The sequence below is a fragment of the Lissotriton helveticus genome, chromosome 10, assembly GCF_964261635.1.
Source record: "Lissotriton helveticus chromosome 10, aLisHel1.1, whole genome shotgun sequence".
Taxonomy (NCBI): domain Eukaryota; kingdom Metazoa; phylum Chordata; class Amphibia; order Caudata; family Salamandridae; genus Lissotriton; species Lissotriton helveticus.
Genome location: NC_136071.1, coordinates 441,570,411 through 441,596,012, shown reverse-complemented (window position 1 = coordinate 441,596,012; position 25,602 = coordinate 441,570,411). Strand labels below are relative to the sequence as shown.

At 44.7% G+C, this 25,602-nt stretch overlaps 1 protein-coding gene across 4 annotated transcripts in view; it reads left to right on the top strand.

Moving 5' to 3' along the window:
- LOC144785326 (uncharacterized) overlaps nt 1-25,602 on the top strand; it is a 216,378-nt gene that overhangs the window by 87,549 nt on the left and 103,227 nt on the right. For all 4 annotated transcript variants that reach the window (XM_078664291.1, XM_078664290.1, XM_078664289.1 and 1 more), the window contains exons 2-4: nt 5,769-5,899; nt 9,625-9,718; nt 23,812-23,971. In XM_078664291.1, coding sequence (XP_078520417.1) covers nt 5,769-5,899; nt 9,625-9,718; nt 23,812-23,971 — 385 coding nt within the window. The remainder of the gene's footprint in view (nt 1-5,768; nt 5,900-9,624; nt 9,719-23,811; nt 23,972-25,602) is intronic.

Sequence of the window (25,602 nt, the reverse complement as noted above, 5' to 3'; positions counted from 1 at the left end):
CACTGGTGTCTGTACCTAGGTCAGAAAAAATGGCATAGATGTCAAATCTGTACCAGGGAATCAACACATTCGATTTCAGATGACTGTAACGTTGACACTTGAATGAGGCTCAAAATAACCATCCTACGCAATGAGCATAAAAGAGGTTGTAAACATTTTACTCAGCCCGCACGCCCTCCCCTCCACCGACTACATCCTCCTCGGGGACCTCCACTTCCACCTGGAGAACAACAAGGACCGCAACACCACCGCCCTGCTGGAAAACCTCGCCAACCTCGGACTCAAGCAACTGGTCAACACACCCACCCACTACGCCGGCCACACGCTTGATCCTGTCTTCTCTTCCAGCAAGTACCTCACCTTCAGCCACGCCACCGGACTCCACTGGACCGACCACAGCTGCGTCCACTTCAGCTTCAAAAGATCCACGACCCACCACCACCCGCAACAGGTACCTCACAGGAATTGGAGCAAGATCACCGCAGACCAGCTCACCACCTCCCTCAGCCAGAGCCCACCCGCCAACACAACGGACCCCAACGAAGCAGCCCGCAACTTCACACAGTGGCTGACCGCCTGCGCCGACGACCTCGCGCCACTAAAGAACCCTCCCAGCAGACCCAGAAGCAAGAAGGCATCCTGGTTCACCGACGACCTCAAGGACTCCAAGAAGACCTGCCGCACCCTCGAGAAAGCCTGGCTCCTCGACCGGACCACCGACAACATGACTGCCCTCAAACACGCTACCCGCAAGCACCACCAGCTCATCCGCACCACCAAGAAGAAATCCCTGAAGGAACGACTGGACAACAACGCCCACGACAGCAAAGAGCTCTTCACTATCGTCAAGGAGTTCTCCAACCCCAGCACCGGCACCAACGACATCACTCTGTCACAAGACCTCTGCGACTCCCTCGCCTCGTTCTTCCACCGCAAGATCGCCGACATCCACAACAGCTTCGGCGCCCCACCCATGCACCCAACCGTCGAACCAACGCCCCCCACCGCCACCCTTCGCACCTGGACCACGGTGACCACCGAAGACACAGCCCGCACGATGAACACCATCCACTCCGGATCACCGACCGACCCCTGCCCACACCACGTCTTCAACAAGGCCGACTCCACCATCGCACCCCAACTCCGGAACATCATCAACGCCTCCTTCAACACCGCCACCTTCCCGGAGAGCTGGAAGCACGCCGAGATCAGCGCCCTCCTGAAGAAACCTACAGCGGACCCCACCGATCTCAAAAACTTCCGCCCCATCTCGCTCCTCCCTTTTCCTGCTAAAGTCATCGAGAAGATCGTCAACAGACAGCTGACCGCCTTCCTCGAGACGAACGGATCCCTCGACCCCTCGCAGTCCGGCTTCAGAGCCAACCACAGCACCGAGACCGCCCTCATCGCAGCCACCGACGACATCCGGACCCTGCTCGACAAGGGGGAAACAGTGGCCCTCATCCTCCTGGACATCTCCGCTGCGTTCGACACGGTCTGCCACCGCACCCTAGTCCAGCGCCTCAGCAACATCGGTATCCAAGAGAAGGCACTGGAGTGGATCATCTCGTTCCTCGCCGGAAGAACACAAAGAGTCCGCCTCCCCCCGTTTCGCTCCGAGGCCACCGAAGTCATCTGCGGCGTCCCGCAAGGATCTTCACTCAGCCCCACCCTCTTCAACATCTACATGAAACCTCTCGCAGCCATCGCACGCCAGCACAACCTCAACATCATCTCTTACGCCGACGACACCCAGCTGATCCTCTCCCTCACCAGAGAACCCGACACCGCCAGAACCTGCCTACACGAAGGGATGAAAGACGTCGCCGAGTGGATGAAGGACAGCCGCCTGAAACTGAACTCGGACAAGACGGAAGTCCTCATCCTGGGATCTTCGCCCTCCGCCTGGGACGACTCCTGGTGGCCCCCAGCCCTGGGCACTGCACTCAAGCCAACCGACCACGCACGCAACCTGGGCTTCATCCTGGACCCCTCCCTCTCGATGACCAGACAAGTCAACACCGTCTCCTCATCGTGCTTCAACACCCTGCGTATGCTTCGCAAGATCTTCCGCTGGATCCCGACCGAGACCAGGAAGACTGTCACCCAGGCACTCGTCACCAGCCGACTGGACTACGGAAACGCCCTCTACGCCAGAACCACAGCCAAGCTACAGAAAAGACTCCAGCGCATCCAGAACGCCTCCGCCCGACTCATCCTGGATGTCCCCCGACGCAGCCACATCTCCAGCCACCTGAGGAACCTGCACTGGCTCCCCGTCGACAAGAGGATCACGTTCCGGGTCCTCACCCACGCACACAAGTCTCTGCACGACCTGGGCCCAAAGTACCTCAACGACCGCCTGACCTTCTACACGCCCACCCGCCAGCTACGGCCCACCAGCCTCGCCCTCGCAGCCGTACCACGCATCCGAAGAGCCACCGCCGGAGGAAGATCCTTCTCTTACCTGGCTGCCAAGACTTGGAACTCCCTCCCCATCCACCTTCGGCTGACCCAGGACCATCTCGCCTTCAGGAAACAACTCAAGACCTGGCTGTTCGAGCAGTAGCATACCCCTCCCCCCAAGCGCCTTGAGACCCTCCCGGGTGAGTAGTGCGCTATACAAATGGCATGATTGATTGATTGATTACTCACCACTTGTACGGCGATGTTCTGGGAGGGATTTTAAACTGAACGGGTGGGCTAATCCTTGCCGCCGCGTCCTTAATAGAATTGAAACTTTCCGTTATGATAGAACATTTTTCATTCTATGGCAGGACCGGAGGCTTCGGATTAGGCTAGTTTAAAGCTTGTCCACCACCAAAGATGCCAATGACACAACTGGCTTAAAGTAAAACCTTTTAAAGGTGGAGTCAGAGGACCAGTCTGCGGTGTTCAGGATATCCTCCAGCCATGCCCCCAGGGAAAAAGCCTTTGATGCCATAGCGCCTCGAACCGAATGAGCCCCAAAAAGAGACGTGTCTATCCCTGCCTCCTGCACCGCCCAATGGACCCATCCCAGCTATAAACAATTGTCCGACGCCCTGTGGGCATATGTCCACTGTCTCCACCTCGTAGGCCTTGAGAGCTCTGCCCACACATAGTTTAGGGACATCAGGAAAAGCCGGATAGGACACTGACTTCCAATTACACTTGGTCCTTATAGAGATATTAAAGGTAACTCCCTCTGGAGTGAAAACTCGGCCTGGTGGTCTAACGCTTTTACATCTGAGACTCTGCGGCAGGATATCAAACAAAGAAGGGTTGCTAGTTTTGCCGACATATGTTTCCTGGACAGGTACTTGTTGGCTGGCCATGATCGGAATAAGTTTAGAACTTTATTAACATCCCAGAGAGTTGAATACCGAGGTTATGGGGCACAGGGAGTCTGATAACCTCAGAAGCTTAAATATGAGCGGGTGCTCACCAATAGGGTGTGCGTCTACTGCGATATGACCCGCTATCGCTGACCGAAAGGTATTGACTGACCTATAAGCCAGGCCCTCCTTTGCCAAAGAAGCTAGGAAATTAAGGACATGGCCAACATCTGTCCCCAACGGATTCACCTGTTGTCGAAGACACCAACTCCCCCATCTAGACCAGGCAGAGGGGTATCGCTTGTTAGTGCTCTCTGCTCAGGACTTCAAGAGTAGCGAGGCAGCGTCTGCTGAAAGGCCCAGCACCTTCCAACGTTGCCTGTAACCCTCCAGGCCATCAGATGAAGACTGCCTGAAAGCAGGAGGTGATGGGGTTTCCTCTGAGCGTCTTTAAGGAGATCATGAAACTGGGGTAGACAGATTGGAAAATCCCAGGAAAGTTCCATCCGAACTGGAAACCAGGCTTGCGACCTCCATATTGGGGTGATTTTTTTGTTTTTGTTTGTAACTTTCTTTTTATTGCAGCAAGATAAATGGTACAATCGCATCATATGTGTCATTACTACTGGTAAACATTCCCCTTAGAAATTTGCAACAGTCGACACAGCTCTTTAGCTCACACCCCGGAGGTCGAGCAGCACAATAGTAGATAAATACGTGTGTAGGGTGGAATAACACAGAGCAGTTGTTACCAGCTTTCTGGGGCAAGACAGTGCTGCTTTTCAATCCTCTTGCTCCCCCACCAAATCACGTTGTCCAGTGAGAACAGGATGGCCTCTCTTCCTAGTCGTCTGAGCTAGAACTCCCCACTCCCCCAACCCACCCCGTCCCCCCCCCATTCCTCCCTCCCTCCAGAACTATCCCCCCTTCGCCCAACTCCACCCTCCCAGGCGTGCCAGCTCACCACCAATGCGAGATCACAGTCATCCCGACCAATGCAGTCCCGAAGTAGGCCCTCAGGAGTAACCAACAAATGATTCGTATTCCTCACTCAGGAAGTAGGGGGACAGGGGAGGGAGCCTAGGTCGCCATCTCTCTGGGCAAGTGGTCCGCCGGGGCAGGGCTATGCGCCGGGGTGTCTTCCTCCTCCAGGCCCAACTCCATATTGGGGTGATCACCACCAAATCCGCCTGCTGCCTCCTCACCTGGGTTGACATCCTCATAATCATTGCGAACGGGGGAAAGGCATAAACCTGCTCCGCATTCCAATCTTGAAGGAATGCATCCACTACTAACGCCTCTGGGTCCGGGCGCCAACTGTAGTACCTTTCCAGTTGGGCTTCCAGCCGAGAGGCAAAGAGGTCTGCCAAGAAAGGGCCCCAGTGGGACTGGTGTTCTTGAAATACTTTGGGATGGAGTTTCCACAAACTGGTGTCCTTCCAATTGCAGGATCACCAGTCCGCAACCTGAGTGGAGGTTCCTGGTTCCCGTTGCGCTCTCCCCAGGCCCCCTTGCCTACATAACATTTGGTCTTGTGCTGGAGTATCTGTCATCTCTTGCGGTATTCTTTAACCCTCTTCTCCTCCTTTATCTCAGCGCCCGTCTTTCTCGTTGATCTCCTTGTACTTTCTCACATGCCATCCCCTGTCTCACGTTTCTCACCGGTTCTGTCCCTTTTCACATGCTTTGCCCTGCTACTCCATAACCTGGTTTTCGACCCTGCTATGCCGAGTCTTGTGGTTCAGTGGACGAATGCAACCACTGTAGCGGCCTGTGTTCACCTCATGGTCTCAGGTTCAAATATTGGTGGGTCCACTCAGCCTTTCATCCTTCTGAGGACTCCCTCTCCAATCCCTCTCTCTCTCCTCACTCACCTCTCTCCCCTCTCCTCACTCACCCCTCTCCTCACTCTCTCCAGGCCTGACTCTCCTCCCCTCTCACCAAGGTATTTAGGAAAGTTTACAATATTGCCATTATACATTATAAATAACTTTTATTTCAATATTAATTAATTAACAAAAAAAAGACATTTCTATTAGTAAGATATATACATCTAAGTCACGTAAATACAAAACATGTGGCATTACAAATGCTATAAGTGTCACATATGCTGAAGTTAAAAGTATTGGCATTGTAAATCACAAAACATAAATATAAAATTTCATTTACAAAACCAATAGCTCCAACTTTCCTACTGTGAGACCTATTGGCAACGCCAGTGCTTGTTGTATTTGGTCCGTGTTATCAACAATGAAGTCTTTGGAGAGTGTCATCTTTTTTTGCATTCAGTGCTATGATATTTCCTACCGGCTTCCTCATAGGTGTTAAGAAGGACATATGAGCACATTTCCCCGTCTCTCTCATGTCTCCCATTGTAGAAGTTACTGAGCAGCAAGAGGGTGGTTATTTTGTCAATTTTCATCCCACATTAACTTGCCCTTTTGTCCCCAGATGTTGCCATTGCGTGGTGGCCTCTATGCCTGCGAAGATGCCAACCTTTGGACAAAAGTCTTTGATATTTATCAGGATGTTATCAAAGTGAAAGCACAGAAGCAGAAGAAGCTCCTTGCTCTGGATCAATGGTAGGTGCCGAACCAATCACTGCGCTTCCTAATTTGATGTGCCCAGAAGATCTAGGAATGGAGATGTCCTTAAGACATGGCCACTGCTAGAGCTGTGGTACTCTTGACTTCCTCCAGTAGTGCCTTCTCAGTGGTAAAGATTGCGACAGTGTGTGCTTCCAGGAGTGCCCTGGGGGTGCTGTAGGGTAAAAGCATTGAGTGTTTCCTCCAGACATTTTTAGGTCGAGCCTAGAGCAGCGCATGCGCTGCTTGCTCGACTTTCAGTAAGGGGCTGCAGAAATCGCTACCAGAGGCTTTTTGCTGTCCTCAAGCTTGCTGTTCACAAGTGCATGCACGCGTGCTTTCTGAACGCTCCTCCGCCTCTTCCCCCGCCGTGTCTCGCCTTAATTGTAAACATATGTGCTTTCCCTTTTGCCGCGGCGGGCGCCCGCACCACTTTCGAATCCGGGCTTGTCTTGTTTCATATACCTATCATCAGTGAAAAAGCTTTACAGCTGCCTTTTCTCAGTCATGCTGCATTCGCTTGTTACTAAGTCATGGAACGACTTTGCCACCTAGTGTCACAGTCGCCTAGAGCAGATAGTGGAGGAATTTTTGACTAAGTGTTTTGCGCTCCACTTATATTTCTAACTTTCCATATGTAACCTTTACGATGGTGATTAGAACATACATTTTGACTGCATCCAACTTTCAAGAATCATTTCCGATTCCTTTTTTTTCTGCAACCAGTGGAATCTGCCCACACATTTCTCAGAGACAATAATTTAAGGTAAGCCTCTAGTATTTGTAGCAGCCTTATTGCCACATTTGCTTTTCTTGGGCTTTTTCGGGTTGGGGGTGAGAAGGAAGGCATTTTTGTTAACTTGTTACATACCTTTTAGTCAATGCAGCCCTTTTCACATCATATTGAATGAGAGTTACCCAATTTATACATTTTGGACACCTTTTCAAACTCCCATTTTGGTATTGTCTTTTCTTTCTCCGCTTTGTTTTTCAGTGGCTTCAGATGCTTTTAGTATTGTTTGTGGTCCCGATGATGATCTCCTGAGTTATACATTGGGGTCGAAACACTAACATCTGATAAGAGGCATTGTTAGGACAACTGAACCTCAAGTGTGGATCAAAGTCTTGGGGCAGAATAGGCGTTTCACCATTTATTCTCTACATTTTATAGTCCCACTCCCAACACCAAAAAAAAAAAAAGATACGGATACCCCCCCCAAAAAAAATTACAACAAAAAAACGCAGTCTAGTCACTCTTTTTGTGAATGCAGCAACTTTTTCATAGCAGTGTTATTTATGCACCTTTCGTACAATATCTGACTATAATCCAAACGAAAGAATTGCATCACTGGAATATGTTTGTGTCCTTCTTATATGTAATATGTTCACTCTCGGTGGCACAGGTCAATGTGCAACCTTGTGGTCCTGTTCTAAATGGCACTCCTTTTCTCTGAGGCTGAAAGAGAGCATTTGGCAGGGAGGCGTGGCTTGGGCACATATTTAAGCTGCACTCGAGAGCCACCTGTGTGTTTCCGGAAGCTCATTATCCAAGACTTTTTACTTTTCTCTATTTCTATCTCATCAAGTGTCCCCAGAGTACAATGTACTGCAGGCAGCACTAGCTAATAGAATGGATACAGAAAACAAAGTCCATTTAACTTTCACTTGGCACTTCCCGAAAACCAAGTGGCAGTTGTGTTGGAATGGAGTCTTCCTCAATCTAGTTTTATTTGATGCTGGTAGCAAGCCAACCAGAGATTGCTGTGGGAACGCTCCTAATCTGCCAGGTAAAGGTGTAGACCCTCCTGTGTCTCTAACAAGCATTGGCATAGCCAATAGGTCTCGCCTTTGGGACCTTATAAGTGTTTAGCCATGCAACACTTGATGTTTTTGCACCAAGGATATTGTGCTGGATAACTAAACACTTATGAGGTCCCAAAGGCGAGACCTATTGGCTATGCCTATGCTTGTTTACCTCTTCTAGCAGTACAGTGTCAACACTGAAGACCTCCCAACACTATGAAATACCCCGTATGCTTTGTCACTACTGTTCAGCAAAGGCACAATAAACTATACCCCCACCCCGTATCTGTCAGTGCGAGAACCCTCCAGAAATGTAAATTTCCCCCAAGCCCTGCCTCTTATGAAACCCTTCTTCCCTCCAGATGGATTTATTCATTACCTTAATCATTGCGTTAGCTATGCATGACACATGAGCGTACATAATGCACGGTATTGCGTCTTATTAGCTACCTATGCTAATAACTTTTAGGTATAAGACTGCAGAGCCTAACTGTTTGTTGTGTGCATATTGTCATGTCAACATGATGCAACTAGTGCAGTGCTTTCTTGCTGAAAAGTGCCTTCCCAAATGGCACATAACCATAACAGTAGGATGGATTACAAATGTGGAATTCACTAACGGTTTCAGTGCAGAGTTTTTATGCTGAAGGGTTACAAAGCCATCCTGCTGAGCAGCAGGTGGCTAAGCACCCGAACGCAGTAACTCGTCACTATGCACCGACACACAGCAATGTTTGGCAGTGCCATCGTTGGCTGGCAGCCATCACATTCACACCCAAAATTATGTAAGTCTGTCTACCCTACGAGAGAGAGAGAGATAGTTCTCTTGACTGGGGGGGGGGGGGCATGTTCATCACAAGGCAGTACATAATTTGCACCCAAAAAAAAAAAGGTTGGGTCCCTCGTCAAGAGGTCACTGCAGCTTGCACCACATATTGCCGCTGCCGCTGCCAATGACAGTACTGACACAACTACTGCCATCACACACCTACAGGTGTAACAACTGAGACAATTCCAGGCCCCCAAAGCTATAAGAACGGCATTGGCGGCAGTTGTCAGTCCTTTTGAATGCCTAATGGATCAACAAACAACTGTTGTTGTGCTAATCTCTAAATTCGATAAGCAGCGTCACCATGTGGCAGACTGTCTTAAGTGCCAGTGTTGGCAATTAATTTTCAGTGCCAAACCCCGGAACCCACCCACCGGCTCAAATTAAGCACTGCCGCAAGGACATTTCCCGCTGCCCATGTACATCTGGTTGTACCAAGTTACACGTGGAAGGTGCTACCTAGCTCCGCCGATCTCAGAATAAATGTAGGCTAGCACTTTCAATCATTTTTTATGTTATACTTTTAATCCTAATTTTGTTTGAATTTCCTAATATTTGCTTTATAATCACAATAATTGATATCTATATTGTCTACCGTAAGTTAGAGTGTAGTACACGTCCACAAATATAGCTGTCCCCTCTGTGCATACTGGTTTAGCGGTCCGAAACTGGGTAGTCTCTTACTCCCTGTGAATCATCTGGAAGTTCTGTTATCCTCCCACCTCCCCCCTTCCAAATGGGTATAGCTCAGAGGGCGGGGTGTAAAACATTTGCCCATTTTTCCTTTCTCCACAGAGGGATGGCTAGATTCAGAACTGGGGTCTATTGAACTCTAACCTTCCTCTGAAGAAGGTAGGGGAGGGAACTCTTGCAGTGCTTTATGGCTCAACTTTGGGAGCGTTTTTCAGCAGTGCTATAGATTTCCAGCCATGCCTACTTGCTGCAGCGCCATGTAATCATTCTGCCTACTGTCATTCATTTTCCCATCATTACATTAGCAAGGAGGGTAAGGTGTGTGTTTGGAAGGTGTGGATAGGAGTGAGGTAGTATCTTCTCGTAGCCATGGTAACTGTCTGGTTTCCCTTGGTAGGTATCAGAAAGAGCTGCCCGCCTCTGTGCTCTCAAGGACGGACAAACACCTGACGCATGATGAGCTGGTGAAACTAATGGAGTGGAAATTGACTGTGAGTATTTTAGGTTCTCGAGAGCAGCTCCCTGTTTTAATAAAAAAATAATTGTAATTTCTGTTATTTTTGTGTTTTGTTTTCTGGACTGTAGTAGATGCAACCTGCATTGATTTACCACATAGAGTGCCCATTGCACAGACCCTTCCCTTCCTTTTCTGCTCAAATGACTGTCAGATTTGTAGGTAAATCTGGAGATTGAATAGGACGGTCTGGTGCTGAAATGAGTAGACAAATGGCCCGCCTCAGACACACACTAATCCGGAATTTTTGATGCAGCCATTGAAAAAACGTACAATAGAAAAACTCAACTGGAATGTAACGTAGGTAGAAAATCTCTCCAAGGACCGAAGTTTTAGTTGAACATGGATATATGGCACATGCAATGTATCCCTATGGCAAAGTAGTGACAAGGATTCTGAAAAAAAAATACTGCCTGGAAGGATAGTAAAATATGACACACACTCCACCTTGGTCACATGAATTCAACAGTGGGATGTGGTGTTTCAAAATATGGTACATCGATGAACCTTGTACATCCTAACGCCAGCTGGAAAGAAGACTAAAGATGTGTGATGGTGGCAAATTGCCTTATCTCTCTGTGCCTCATATTGTAAATGTGTGTAATTTCTTTTAATCGCTGCATCCTGGTTGGCCTAACCGTCAACTTCACTTCCTTCTCATGCCTAAGATTCATATCGTGACTTTATTTTTTCGTCACTTTCTTCCTACAATTTAGTTTCTTTTCTATTTTCCCCTCTTACTGACCATTCTTTTTTTGTTTTTCATGTTTCTGTTCCTTCTCTCCTTTAATGTGTTTCATTTCTTAGTTAAGGCTTCCATTGTTATGTGCACTCTACACTTGTTTATCCCCCCTTTCAGAGAATCTTTAAACTCTGTTGATTCTTATTAAACCAGCTCTGTTTTCTTCTGAGCCTTACAGCCTGCGTTGGTTCTGTTTTATCGTGTACCTCCATTCACTTCTTATCAGCCACCCCTGCTTTGGTTTCGCACTGTTCTTATCCGTTCTGAAAGGCTTTAGAAGTAGTATTGTACCCCTTCTGAACTTGGATGTCTTCTCTTCATTCTTCCTTTGACTCCACTACAAAAGCAATGTTGCCAAGACCTCATTACTGAGTTCTCCTGTCAGTATTGTTGTCTTTTTTTCGAAACTCTGCATTTGATCAGAGTTCTCCTGTCATTGTATTTTTTTCGAAATTCTGCATTTGATCAGCTCCTTCTCTAGTCTCATCACATGCTTCACCTTGCTCTCTTTATGCTGCAGAGTTTGCAGTGATTACCCGCTTGAAAATTAATACACTTTGGAATATGTTTTCAGTGTTTTTTCTATTGCCGTACTTTTCCTGGTCACTCTCAACCTTTGCTCCTGTTTCAGAGGTTATCTCCACAGCTTTGGCGATTGTCTCACTGACAGTCTGTCTGGATACAGCATCGGTGTTGATCTCCTTTCATTCTCCTTTTAGGTGTCAAGTATTTCTCTACTTTGTAGTTAATATTAAACCCTAAGGTGTCCTTCCTGCCGTTTGTCCTAGAAGAATACTACTTTCTGTAAGAAAGGCTATCCCACCGATTTTGCTGTGGGTCATTCACAGTTCTTTACAGTTTGGTTCTGTTCTAATCAATTTAAACAAGCAATCCTCCATCCCTTATTAAAAACCATCACTTGCACCGATTGATCTAGCCAACCTTCGACTGATCTCCATCCTTACTTTTCTCCTGAAATTATTCATCAGAGTAGTAACTGCACACTTTCAGAAATTTGTGGTGGCTACTTATCTTCTCTATGGTTCACAGGCCGAGTTTCACCCTTGTTTGGGTACCAAAGTGGCAGTTTAGTTTGGCTTTCCATGATTTTCTAGTGGATGTCAGGGTCTTGAGATCATTATATCTTTCTTCTGCATTTGAAATTGTGTGCTCTGAACACTTGTCCAATATACTGGTATATTTTTCAGCAGAAGGTTTTTCATACATATCCTCATATTCAAGTGGATATATGAAATAAACTTTCTAGGTATAAAGGGACATTTCAGTGAGCGTTGGTCTCTGAATTATTTTGGGGACAGTTATAAAAATATAGTGTATGGCATAGAATGTTAGATCATATTAAAAAAAAAAGTATTTAAAAACATGTAAATATCCAAATCATGACTTAACGTTGCCCTAAGTATTGTAGAATTCTGTCCTCATCAGGACTGCGGGATCACCCTACATCAATCTTGGACCCTTCCTCCAATGTTGCTAAGATCAAAAGTCAAATGGCCTCACTGCCTGTGATATAAATCTACAACCAGTACGTATTATTGTCGCAGGCAGCGGTGGCAACCAGTCTCGACACATCAGAACGTATCTCCTAGATATTACATCATTTTATATAAGGGTTAAACAATCCCATTAACAGACGGCAATGTAAGAATAGTAGAAAAGGGCAATATCAATATTACCCAAAATGTATTTCATATTATCCATAGTTAAATTATTTTCTAAATCTACAAATGGTTCTGTTCGCACCCAAGATAAGTTGCAAAAACCCCACCAAACTCTCCCCGTTTAAAAAGACCTAAACACACAACAATATCACAAATGTAAAAGGTTCAAAATAGAGCCACAGAGGTGAAAATAGTAGGGAGGAGCTAGAGAGCATCAAAGATTGTATGCAGAAAAGGTGCACCAATGTTCCTAGATTTGCCAGCACCACTATCAAATATTTTGGTTATTGCCCCACACGGTTCCCATACGTCAACGTTTCGGTTTTACTCTTCTAACTTTACAAGAACTGCAGGACCAGGTGTGGGTTATATGTTTAAGGGTACTGTAAACAAAAAAATACGATATAACATTAATATTCTTTGTCTCTTGATATCCAAGTATCCTTCAATTTGCTTTAGTATACTAAGCGTTAACAAATTGATCCTTTCAATCGACTAACCTTCTCAAAATATGTTTAATAACAATCTTGTACAAATTCAAATCGATTTAATCAAAACCTTTTTGAAGAATGCTTCAGTCTTACTATTGAGAAATATTTAATTAATCATAAAAATACATTTATACCCCACCTAACATACATCTTAAGGTTGCCTCCACTTATCATTTCTTTACATCAAAGAGCAAATAGTCAAATCGTATTTTTGTTATATCTCTATGAGGATGTATATAAGGAACCAACAAGAGTTACATTTACATTTATTTTCCAAAATACTATGTTTGAGGCATGTGTGCTGTAGATACACATGCTTTGCATACTCCTGCTATCTAGTGTTGTGTCCGGATGTTTGTAAGTTGTTTTTCTTCGAAGAAGTCTTTCACAAGGTAAGGTGACTCCTTCTTTCAGTGATAGTGCACATGAGTTAGATTGTTTATTTCCACCATTGGGTACGGTCGTGTATTGCGGCGCTCTGGTTCAAAACCATTCTTCGGGTTTCCCTCAACGCTCAATCCTCTCTACCCTCTACGGTATTGCTTCTGTACGCTTTCCCATTTCTCTGCGTATTGTTTCGACAGCGGAATCGACTTTCCGATCAAAAAGATTTGTGGACGGCCTTTGGGCCAAACCGCGCTGAGTCAGCTCTCCGTTGATGGATTGGACTCCATTTAAATTCTGTCCTTGGTGACATGTGAAGTATCCACGCACCAACTCGCACGGAGTGTGTAACTTGTGCTTGTCTCCCGAGCACAACGAAGAAACCTGCGACGCAGGCAGATCATTCCAATGAAAGAAAACTCTTTGCGATCGTCGGGCTCGACGTCAAGAGATGCAGTGTCATAGCATCGAAGATACACCGAACATCTTCGGCCAAGATTCCCAACAAGAAGACATCGATGCATCAGCGGCAGAGAAGGAGGAATCCTTCTTCAAACAAGACACTGAATCGGAGTTCGAAATAGACCTCGAAGTGGAAGAACTGCAGCAGGGACAAGGTGACGTGAGTACAGAAGACCCCTTGCCACCACAAAGTTCGGCCCCACCTCTGCCTCCTGGCCAAAATCGACACAGAGACCACGTTTCCGACAACCCGCCTCCAGGCCCGTCTCGGAAACAGCCAATTAAGCCATCAGGCTCGGTACGGAGTCATCAAAAGTCCTCTTCGGAACCGAAACCCTCCAGTTCCAAACCCAAGTCTGGCTCGGAGCCAAAATCCTTCGTGTCGAAAACCAAACACCCTTCAGAACCGAAACTTTTCGCGCAGAAAGGGCAGCTTCCTCCGTCACCAAGACGCCAGCACCGAAAACTTCGGCGCCAAATCAGAAAGAGACCCCTTTAGATCCGAAAGTGGACATTATTGCATTAACACCAGATCCTAAGCAAAAGAAGCAGTAATAAACCCGAGACCGGCCATAGTCACACAGTCGCCTCAAAAACGCAAGCTTCAGGATGAGGACACTTCTTACAAAATCCTTTTAAAGAAAAAATCTCTGGCTACAAGTCCTTTTCATCTACCATCTCCACCACCACCACCACCACCACCTCCTCCTTCTCTACCTGAGAATCCCTTGCAAATTACACTTCAGGATTCCCCACAATCTCACCATGGGGATGATAATGACGATGCTGATGATGGGGGGGATACATCTCCTATTGGATCTATGGACAGATTATACAATTGATCCCCTGGGTGATGATTCTGACCTTTACCCGGCCAAAGCATCTCCTCCAGACGACGATGAATCCCATCAAGAACTCCTTGCCAGGGCTGCACAATATCCTGGGGTGGAACTGAACAAAGAATCACTGGAGGAAGATTTTTTGTTTGAAACTTTAGCATCCACACACAGGTCATTACAAAGACTTCCCATGCTTAAAGGCATGATGCGTCACGCTGATGAGATTTTTAAAGACCCAGTCAGAGCATGCATCTTAACTCCTAGAGTAGACAAAAAATATAAGTCTTCCCTACAGACCCTATATTTGTCAAACAACAGTTACCATTAGGTTCCCTAGTAGTGTCTAATGCTCGTAAGCGGGCGAATTCTCAGATATCACTAGATGCTCCTCCACCAGATAAAAAGTCCAAGTTAATTGACGCTTCTGGCAAGCGCTTAGCTGCTCAAGCTGCGAATCAATGGCTCATTGTGAATACGCAGGGTCTTTTAGCCAGATACGTCCGGGCTCACTGGGATGAGTTGGAAGCAATTGATTTAATATCTCCCAGATGAGCATAAAGTTAAGGCACAGGATTTAGTAAATGAAGGGAAACGCATTTCCAAATCCTCTATACAATGTACTCTAGATGGTGCAGACACAGCAGCTAGAGAGATTAATACCAGCATCCTGCTCAGGAGACACGCTTGGTTAAGGATTTCAGGGTTAAAGCCAGAGGTCCAACAATCAATCCTTAACTCACCTTTTGATAAAGAACATCTGTTTGGTCCTAGCGTAGATCAAGCATTCGAGAAAATGAAAAAGGACACTGAGGTGGCCGAATCTATGGGAGCGCTCAGGCTCCATCCAACAAAGGTTGCTTTCGTCGCTCCTTTTACAGAGGAGGATCCAGAACGCGGTCCCCAGATCAAAATACCTCAACTTACAAAGGTAACAACTAGTCCTCTCCCTCCAGAGGATTTTTTCGAGGAGGTTGTAGAGGCCACAACTTCAAGGGTAGTAGTAAGGGCAACACACCCAGAAACTCCCCTTTCCCCATCAAACAGTGACGCTTTCCCCTGATTACACCACACCTGTAGGGGGGAAGACTTAAAATGTGTCTCCCCATTTAGCAGTCTATAACAACAGACAAATAGGTGATTGGAATTATCCAACATGGTTCTTGCCTGGAGCTTACCAGCAATACCCCAAACATTCCACCTCGGTCTCACAAGTTAATTACTTAATATGTGTCTTTCTGAAAAGTAAATATTTTTATATATGTATATCTAAAGGTTGATGGAAGAATAAATGGGTAAATAAGTGTCTAAATGTATATTTTTGTAATAATGATTGGTTAACTGACTTATTAAGTGTATCTTGGTGAATACATGTATTAGCGAGTAATGTTTACATTTTTAAATATATGTATCTGTGTCTCACTTTGTGTATAAGTGGCTGCATGGGTTGGTGAGTAGCTACATGAGTGTGTATATGGGTTATAAGTTGTTTTTTGAGTATGAGTGTCTGTATGGTTCGGTGGGGGATATTACTTAGCACAGATGCATGAATGAGTGAAAGAAGCATTAACATGGGAAAACGGGCTTAAAGTCCCCTGGATTAAATACATCAGTAACTGTTTTTCTGAACTAGGGCGTCCCGATCTTTTTGCAACCCCAGAGTTTATCACTAAATCTGATGTTATCTTTGTGAAGAAGACCTTCATTGCATCTAGGTATTTAGCTCGGGAGGAGGTTTAACTAAAGAAAGACAGTGTTCGGAAACATGTGCTATTAAAAACCTCTTTGCGCATGGACCCGTACCTATCATGGCCCCTGTCAGGTTATGATCGCTTTCTGCTGACGAGGTTTCGCTTAGACAAATTCCTTCTATTATTGGCTGTACCGAGGGGGGCCCATCGAGGCCAAGTGTTGCCAGCTTGCGGCTGCGATGAAAAGTCTCCGCAAGATCTGGCACACTTTTTATTCATCTGCCCCTTCTATACTGTACCACGGAAGCTATGCCTAAAACCATGCCTCAAACAAAAGAACTTTGCACAAACTAGACCAGCACTTTATTACCTCCAACTTTTAAGCTGTGATTGCACTTTATTCGTATGTAGCTTTTTAAAACTAGCAATTAAATTTAGGAAAAGTATGGAGGGGTAATTGTGTTGCTGATAGATATATTTTAACTAACATATCTACTCATATTTATATTTTTTATTGTATATTCTGCTTGTGATTCTCTATGTCATTTTTAACAAATGTTTGGATTTTATGTGTCAATGTATGTTTACTGAAATGTACTTTTATGGTTGTTACTACGAACAATCGAATAAAGTTTTTTGTCTTTACTTGAGTGACTCACTGTTTGTATGTGTTTTGAAGACCGCATGTGTGCAAGACTGTATGGGTGGATGATTGTATGTACGGTGAGTTAGTGAGTGAATGATTGTCTCAATAGTATATTCATGTTTAACTACATATGCTTTAAACTAGTATATGTGAGTATTGATGTATATAATTGAGTATATGTGAGAGTGAGAATTTGGAAGAGTACCTGTATAAATAAGTATGTGTTTTTATAATTGATTGTTTAAGAGAGTAAATATGTGTACGTTTCTGTAGAAGTAAGTGTAGTGGTGTGTATACAGCAGTATAATCAAGTACATGGAGTTTATTTGTGTGTGTGAATATGTGTGTGAGTAACTATATGAATGAGTATTAGTGTGTAACAGGATGTATAGGTGCATGAGTACATATGATGAGTGAGTACATGTATAAGTGACTATATTGGACTGTTTTTGAATGAGTGGATGTGTATGTAGATGTTGGAATTACCTAATAGGTTGTTGTAATTGGTATCTCCATTTTGTTTGAACATTGTAGTTTCCATTTTTGAATGTGTGTATCAAAGATAATATTAGGGTGAGAGGAGGTCTGCTACTCTTTCAGAAGGATGATGTCATCAGTGATGTCATTTGAGATGTCATCAGTGATGTCATGAGTGATGTCACTGACCATGTCATGAGTGATGTAATATGTGACATCATCAGCAGTGGATTGCGGGCGCGCGAGTTATAGTGAGTACAACTAACTATAACGGGGGAATTTCAATGGTTTTGTATGAGTAAAATGTGCAGCTAACTATAACTGGTGTGAAACCTATGTTTTTTTCAGTGAATTTGTAAGGTTTTTTCAATGCTAATTCCTAACTATAACGTGTGTTAAACCTATGTTTTTTTCAGTGAATTTGCAAGGTTTTTTAAATGCTAATTCCTAACTATAACGTGTGTGAAACCTATGGTTTTTTCAATGAATTTCAAAGGTTTTTTTAATGCTAATTCCTAACTATATAAGGCCAGAAACCTATGATTTTTTTGGGGGAATTTCAATGTTTTTTTAAATGCTAATTCCTAACTATATCAGGCCTGAAACCTACGGTTTTTCTAATTAAATTTCGAAGGTTTTTTAAATGACAATTTTTAAATGTATTAATTGTTGTTTTTTTTTATACTGATTTACTACATTTTTGCAGGCAGGTGTTCAGAGGGCACGCCCCCTTTTTACAACACTCTGCAGCGCAACCCCTGGCGCGTTTGCAGAGGAGTAACTAATTCCCCTTGCATACTGGGGGTCCCTGGGGGGCAACTAGCCCACCAGTAGCCTCCAGTAGAGCCAGTGGGCTGCATTGCAGAGAGGTGTAATGAGGCCACACCCTTTTTTACACCTCTCTGCAACGCAGCCCCCGGGCATGTTTGCAGAGGGGGAACTAATTCCCCTTGCATACTTGGGGTCCCTGGGGGGCAACTTACCCACCAGGAGCCTCCAGTATGCGCCAGGGGGCTGCTTTGCTTTGCCCCGGAGGGCGGCGGTCCCCGGGGCAGTGTGGGGGGGATTGGGCACCCCCCACACTTCTTTATCACTATGCCCCCGCGATTTGGTCCCCCTTGGGGGTAATTTTTAAATGAACATACCAGGTTTTAAAAAAAAACATTTTTGGCCTTGGGGGTCCTTGTGGGACACCCTGAGCAGGCCTAGGGGGTCAGGGTGCTTCTACCCTGCCCCCTTTTTTTTCTACATGTTTGTTTTTCTGCTTTCTTGTGCCTCGGTCTACCTAGCACAGGATGAATGCCAACACTTCTGGTTAAAAGTGTTGACAGCCAATGAGCATGCTGCTTTCCTGTGAAAGGCATGCTGATTGTCTGCCACTGTCTGTCAACACTCCAAACCAGGAAGTGTTGACAGCCATCTTGTGCCTCGGTAGAACCAAGGCACAAGAAAGCAGTGAAACAAAGTTGCAAAACATGCAAAGGGGGCAGGGTAGAAGCACCATGACCCCCTAGGCCTACTCAGGGGGTCCCACAAGGACCCACCAGGCCCCCCAAAAATTATTTAATTTTTTTTGAAAAATCGCGGGGTGCGCGTACCGTACGAGTACGGAAAATTTTGTTTTTGGGCCTGGGGGGGTCCTTGTGGGACCCCCTGAGCAGGCCTAGGGGGTCAGGGTGCTTCTACCCTGCCCCCTTTTTGAGTTCTACACGTTTGTTTTTCTGCTTTCCTGTGCCTCAGTCTACCGAGGCACAAGATGGCTGCCAACAATTTCTGTTTTGGAGTGTTGACAGACAGTGGCAGCCAATCAGCATGCAGCTCGTACTCGGGAAGGTACAGAGTACAGTAAGCTTACAGTGCACGCACGGTGCGATGCCCATAGATATATATATTTTTCAAATTCGATTTTCTCAAAAACTACTGGAGGGATTTACACCATTTAAACAAAAGGGCGATCTGCGAATCAGTCTCTACCATTTTGCCAAATTTCTTGTAATTCCGTTCAGCCGTTCGGGCTGTAGCCGTGTCTAATCGTTCTATGGAAAATTGCATGGGGAAAACACGTTTTGGGAACCCCCTTTTTTCTCGGCCCCCGCTTGACAAATCCCCCCGAGACTTTCAGGGAAGGAGCGGAGCGTAACGGGCCAAAAATTTGGGGGAATTACACGCAAATTCCCCAATCGACGCCAAAGTTATTCCAAATAGAATGTTGTGGATTTCCTATGGAAACTAGGTCCTAACTATAATTATAGACTCAATTTAAGATTGAAAACCCCAAGCATCTCATCCACAGCATCCCCTACGGCAAGATGCTTAGACTAAGACGGATTTGCAGTTGTGAGAGATCTTGTTACAGCACAAGAAATCAGCAAGCTGAAATTTCAGGAAAGAGGGTACAAAACACACAGCCATTCAAAAGAGTAGGTCCGAATCCAGGGTACCCTTCTCAGAAAAAACATTGAGGGAAACTGTGAACCAACAAAAGCAAACCCACAATAGAAGGTGACAACTTTAGATTCATCTTAAAATTTAACAAACCTGAAAAACGAGTCAGAAAGCTTATAACCAAAAACTGGCCCCTAGTTCTAAGTGACCCCACGATTGGTCATCTGCTCCCAAGAAAACCAGCGATTACCTACAGCAGGGCAATGTCCATGAAAGACATCCTGGCCCAGAATGATCCCAGTGGTCCCAGCAAGAACTCCTGGCTGGCCCAAAGAAAGGATTTTTTCAAGTGCAAAGGCGTGCCAATATGGCAGCAATAGAACTACAAACAATACCCCATTCAGTGACCGGGACCCCATTCAGTGACCGGGAAAGCCCCATCAACAAATCCCTCGGCTGCAAATCTGAGGATGTCGTTACATCAGTAGTACTATACTAAAGAGACACAAAAGGGTACTCCAGCACATAAGAGCGATAAAAAACAGAGACCAAACTCATCCAGTAGCCAGACACTTCAGTGAGGCGCATGAGGCAGACCCGAAAGGCCTGAGCTACTTTTTAATAGACTTAGTCCGACCAAGCCAAAGAGGTGGTAACAGAGAAAGAGCACTACCAGAGGCCAACTACATCATCAACCTCGATACTAAACAACCAAGGGGTCTGCACGCTACAGAAGAACTTTACACTTGTTTATAACACTTTAAGATAAAAAGCCTCGTAAAGTTACAATCCTAGCAGGCCTGCTGAAAACTAACACTCACGAACCAAACAATATTTTTTGACATTAGTCAATTTATATTGTCTGCCACTGCTATACAAATATTTATACACAGGGTTAGTCAGTAGTTTTTTACACCTAATTTTTGAATTTTTAGAACTAACACAGGATTTTGCCCCAGCATACGCACTTTGTCACTAGGTGTACATGGGATTGTTTACATCAATAATACTGTATTGCGAAATTTGCTCCCATCTGATCTGTTAAGTATGACTGATATTTCAGGTTTTCTGCATCAAGGTATTTATACCAGGATGTACCACATCAATGGTTTAACTGGCTTTACTGTTCTCATAAAGACCCCAGTTTTAACTATCAGCTTTTAGAGATGTGAAGCAAATTTCAGGAATGACTTAATTTTAAGGGTTGTAACAATTTTACCACCAACTTTGTGGAATTTTAAGTAAAACAGCACATTATAGTATTTTACCTGGATTCAATGTATTTTAACAGAGTTGTATTACTAAGTTCTTGGAATAACCACTAAATCTGTTGTTGTGTATTGATTTAGATTCCATATGAATTTCCCGATTCATGCCCTTATATAGGTACATTTCACTTTGCCCTTATATAGGCATAGAAATCCAGCCCTTATTTAGGCACAGTCCATGCTAACCAAATACAGGCATGGCTACTTACATCTGTTCATCTACGTCACAATGAGTTCCTGGAAAACCAGACTCTTAAGCCTTTAGGACTGCCCCTTGCTTGAATATTGATTTCTCCAAGAATTCATTTATTATGCATGAACATCTATTTCTTAGGGGTTCATTGATGACGTTCTTATGCCCGACTTTTACGTCAATACTGGCATTCCTAACACCTTCAAGGTATATATACCTTCACTTGCTATGGCAAGGCATGGTTCGGTACAGTTCGGCTACCTACTTGCACAACGCAGCTTGCCACAGCAAGTCCCGAAATAAGTCAACTCCCCAACTGACGCACTGACCAGACGCTGTCATCCTCCTCGCCGAGAATCCAGCTCCAGTGTTTCTGACTCTCTTTGCGGAGTGTTAGAGATCGAGTCCCGGGAAAGAGATACCAACTGCTCTCATTCTAAGGTATGGAGCTGATTAGAACCTAGAGAAACCTTTGGCAATTCTTGGAAAACCAAACTAAACTAAACTAGACTATAGCTAAAACAGCACCTATTTCTTCCCTCGTACTAGACTTCGGTTAGGTACACTGGGGTAGGATTATTTTAGAAGCACCAGTTGATTATTTTAGCCTGTGTTATTTATGTATGTATTTTTATATATGTCATAGCTACAGACCATGCTATTACAGTATTATTTTATATTACTGTTAACGCTGTACGCATTATACTTCTCATTCTGTCTTATGATTGCAGCAGTTCATATCTCCTTCATGAGAAAGAAGACTGTTCAATAAACCCTTTTTATTGAAACGCCCATTTTCCTCTTTCTGTGCAACAACTCTGTAGAAACGAAGCATGCACGATTGACTGAGTGAAACGGTTATCTATTGTTTCCACGACTCTGAAGATATTGTTCCGACTCTAAGGGAAACAAAGTTGTCATGTTGATGCAGTTGTCAGAAACTAATCCCTTCTTGTTCATTCGAGAAAGTTTCTAGTGACCTCTGAGTTAGCTGGCACACACAAGTAAGTTTAATGTACTCTATAGAAACATATTGACCTCAGTCCTATGTCAAAACTATAGTGTATATTATTCCAATGCGCAGAGCCTATTAGGGATATAGGAACTACACTACACTGTTATCCATTTCCATGATTATGATCCTAATGCACTTGTTACTTAAGTTAAACACTGGTTGAGCAACAAGAAAAGAAAAAAATTGTATAAAAAAACTACCTACCTGACAGAGCGTGTCACGTGATCAAGGCCCTTGACGGGGGGGTGAAACGCTTCATGGTTGTAGAGGTCTGTGAGCTATAAAGAATACTTGCTGCCACTATTTCGTGGTCCATACTCCGTTTGTATGGAAAGGAATCCAAGGTGTTTGACGGAGTTGCCGCTGAGAAAGAGAGAGAGCGATATATATGTGGGTTTTTGTGTGTGTGTGTATATATATATATATATATATATATATATTTGTCACCAAAACGTTCAAAGTTAATGCACGCTCTCAGGAAAAAAGAGGAAGGGTTGCCAAGTTCAGAAGAATGCTGTTTATTCACATTTATTTGTGAATAAACAGCATTCTTCTGAACTTGGCAACCCTTCCTCTTTTTTCCTGAGAGCGTGCATTAACTTTGAACGTTTTGGTGACAATTACATACCGGAGCAACTCCGCCGGCGTACACGCCACCTTTCACGGGTCGTGGGGATCCAGAAGGAGTAACTAGCTGTTGGAGATATATATATATATATATATATATATATGTGTGTTTCACTTACCTTATATATACTTACCTTGTTTTGTAAAGGCATGCATGATAAAAGTATGTGTGGTAAAGGTTTGTGTGGTAAAGGCAAGGAGGGCAAAGTCCCACAACCGTGTGAAGCGAGACTGCTAGCCACGAAGCAAGCTGTATGATTTCACATACATCTGAAGTTTCTGTTTGATCTCAATTTCAATTAGATTACTCAAAAAAGGTAGCTTTTCCAATTTCCTGGGACCTGTTGTTGGGCTCTATTCAACAGTGCGATGACTATACAATGTTTGAGTGGATTTTGCAGATTCCCGTGAGAATGAACATGTTCCAGGCCAACACACTCAACTTTTTTAGGCAGTTAACAAGCAAAACATGACTACAGTTGGGATCATAGATTGTTTGGTCTGGTGAGAGACCTTCATTAAGTAACGTATCTTGTTTTAGTAGCTCTGTAGGAATAATGTGTAAGTTGGGATGCAGATTAGTGTAAAAGAGATTAACAAAGGGCTAAACAAAAGGCTTTTGGTATGCTGAAGACAATGGGTAACATTTTTGCTTTGTTCGAGCTCAAAATGTTGTTCTTGCCCTGTTCAGATGCACACATTCTTTTTAGTTCCTATGAGTCAGTAGTTTCTAGCAAGCAGTAGGAGGCAAGTAGGGGGGAGTAGGATGTTTATTAATGGTAAGGAATTAATGATTCAGACACATGGGTGCGTTTGTGGATATGCCAGGATGGAATGCTGGGTGTGTGCATGCCACGTTGTGGGGCTGGCTGGTGATACAGAAGTCGTTCACCACATTGAATCAATACATCTTTCTGGTAAACAAAAAATCATTTCTCGGATTTATTACATTTTAAAGGAAATGTCGTGCTAGATGTCGGATGCTGCCCAGTATAGCTAGGGCATCCTCCCAACCTCAGTATGTATACGACCACCTTTCAGTGGCTGGGATGTGTGTAAATTGTTTTGAGAAAGGCCGAACCCAGGCCTGCTAGTGAGTGACTACTTCTTTCGTGGAGCTAGCTCTTTGTTGGATGTTCACACTGTGCCTGGTCTGCTCTCCTTCCTACAGCGCGGGAAGTTTCGCCCACGCCTGCAACAAATGGTGACCTCTAACCCCAGTGAAACCGTGGAGGCATGCACCAGGAGGGCCTTTCAGCTTCTTCCCGATGTGGGAGCGGCCATCACCGAGCTCAGCCAGCTGAAGGCCATCGGGCCGGCAACAGCATCAGGTAATCAATCGTCCATTAGGAGAAAAGGCGTAAAGCCACAATGAGCCAAGCACAAATGAGTCGAAGGTTCTGTTAGGGAGCAGTGAGGAATCACTAGGATGCATTAAATATAGACTGCTACCATGTGTAAGAGTAGAAGAGGGAGCGAAACAAGGGAGTATTTTGAGGCAATTTATAACTTTGCACGGGGCTTAGAAGTCGGGTACAAAGGAGTGCATTGTTAAACTTTGGTATAAATAAAGACTCTTCCTATATAAGGCCAGGTCAGTGCAGCACCTAGAAGTATGCTGCCTGTTTTGGAGACACAATTTGGGAGCTGACTAAATCATACAAACGGTATACTTCCTAAATAAGGAAAAATAGGTGTACCGCCCTCAATGAGTACTAATTGACTACTTAAGTCTGGGGCAAGTGCGAATACATATATAAATGTTCTATGAAACAACAGTTAAAACCTAAGTTATGGGTCTGGCTTAAACGTGCAAAACTACTGACATTCTCCTGTTCTGGTATGCAGCACACACAGATTATGTCAGAACTAACATTTCTCATCATGTTCAACTCCTGCTTGCCTACCTTTTTTGTGCCATTGGCAGTGCTTAATTTGTGAAACAAAGAGTTGCCGGTGCCCTAAGCTCTGCTAAGAAGCCGGTGGCTGGTGCAACTAAACGTCAGCGTGCCGAATACCACGGCTGGTAGTGTTTATTCTGCTACCAATTTTTACCACTACCACTACTTTATCTCGCTCTTGTAGGTTCCTACTGTCTCCCTTTGTGATGGTTTGCCGTCTTTCGCTTCCCCCGTCTTTCCCCTTTGTTTGTTTTCTTTCTCCTGCACCTGATAACTATACGATGCAGTGGAAAAAATTCAGCCCCCCCTCCCTCCCTCAAAAAACCCCAACGGCAACCACCGGCTCAAATTAAGAGCACTAGCCATTGGCAAATTGGTGTTTTATGATTGGCTGACGACATTAGTTATGGTGTGTGTTGCCTCAAATTGCTGGCATATTCAGTCCTTTTTACGTTTGCATCAGCACCATAACTCTGAATTAAAAACTTTTTAATATAATACACTTTCGGCCTGATGTACAAAGCCATTTGGTGGGCGCAAAGCCTGAGGTTTGCAAAATCACAGAGTTTGTGACCGCATATCGCTTTTTGTTATGTACTAAATCCATTTTCCAATTCAGTAACTCGTTAGAAACCCACAATGAATTGCTATTTGGTAGGGGCTTGTTTAGGGCGTCCCTCCCAAACAGCAATTTGTTAGTATATGTATCAATGTTATTCTGCCAACACCTCAACAGAGGTGTTAATCCATTTGCAATGGGAAGGAGTCCCCTACATCAGGAATATTGATTCAGACATTTTGGAAATTTCGTGACCCGGCCTACTTATACATGATTTGCTTCACACAATTCATTTCCATTTTCAAAACGGGGGTGCACAATTTGCAACTAAGTTTTGCAAAGTTTTGCAAATGGATTTTGCGGTGGGGACGGGGGGTTGCACCTGGAGGGGTGGGAGAGGGAATAAAAAAAAAAGAAACTTACCTTGAGTCTCTGCTCCTGCTCTCCTGCTTCCGACTCCAAGAACAGGAAGCAGGCAGCCAGGTTCCCTTCCCTAAGCCAA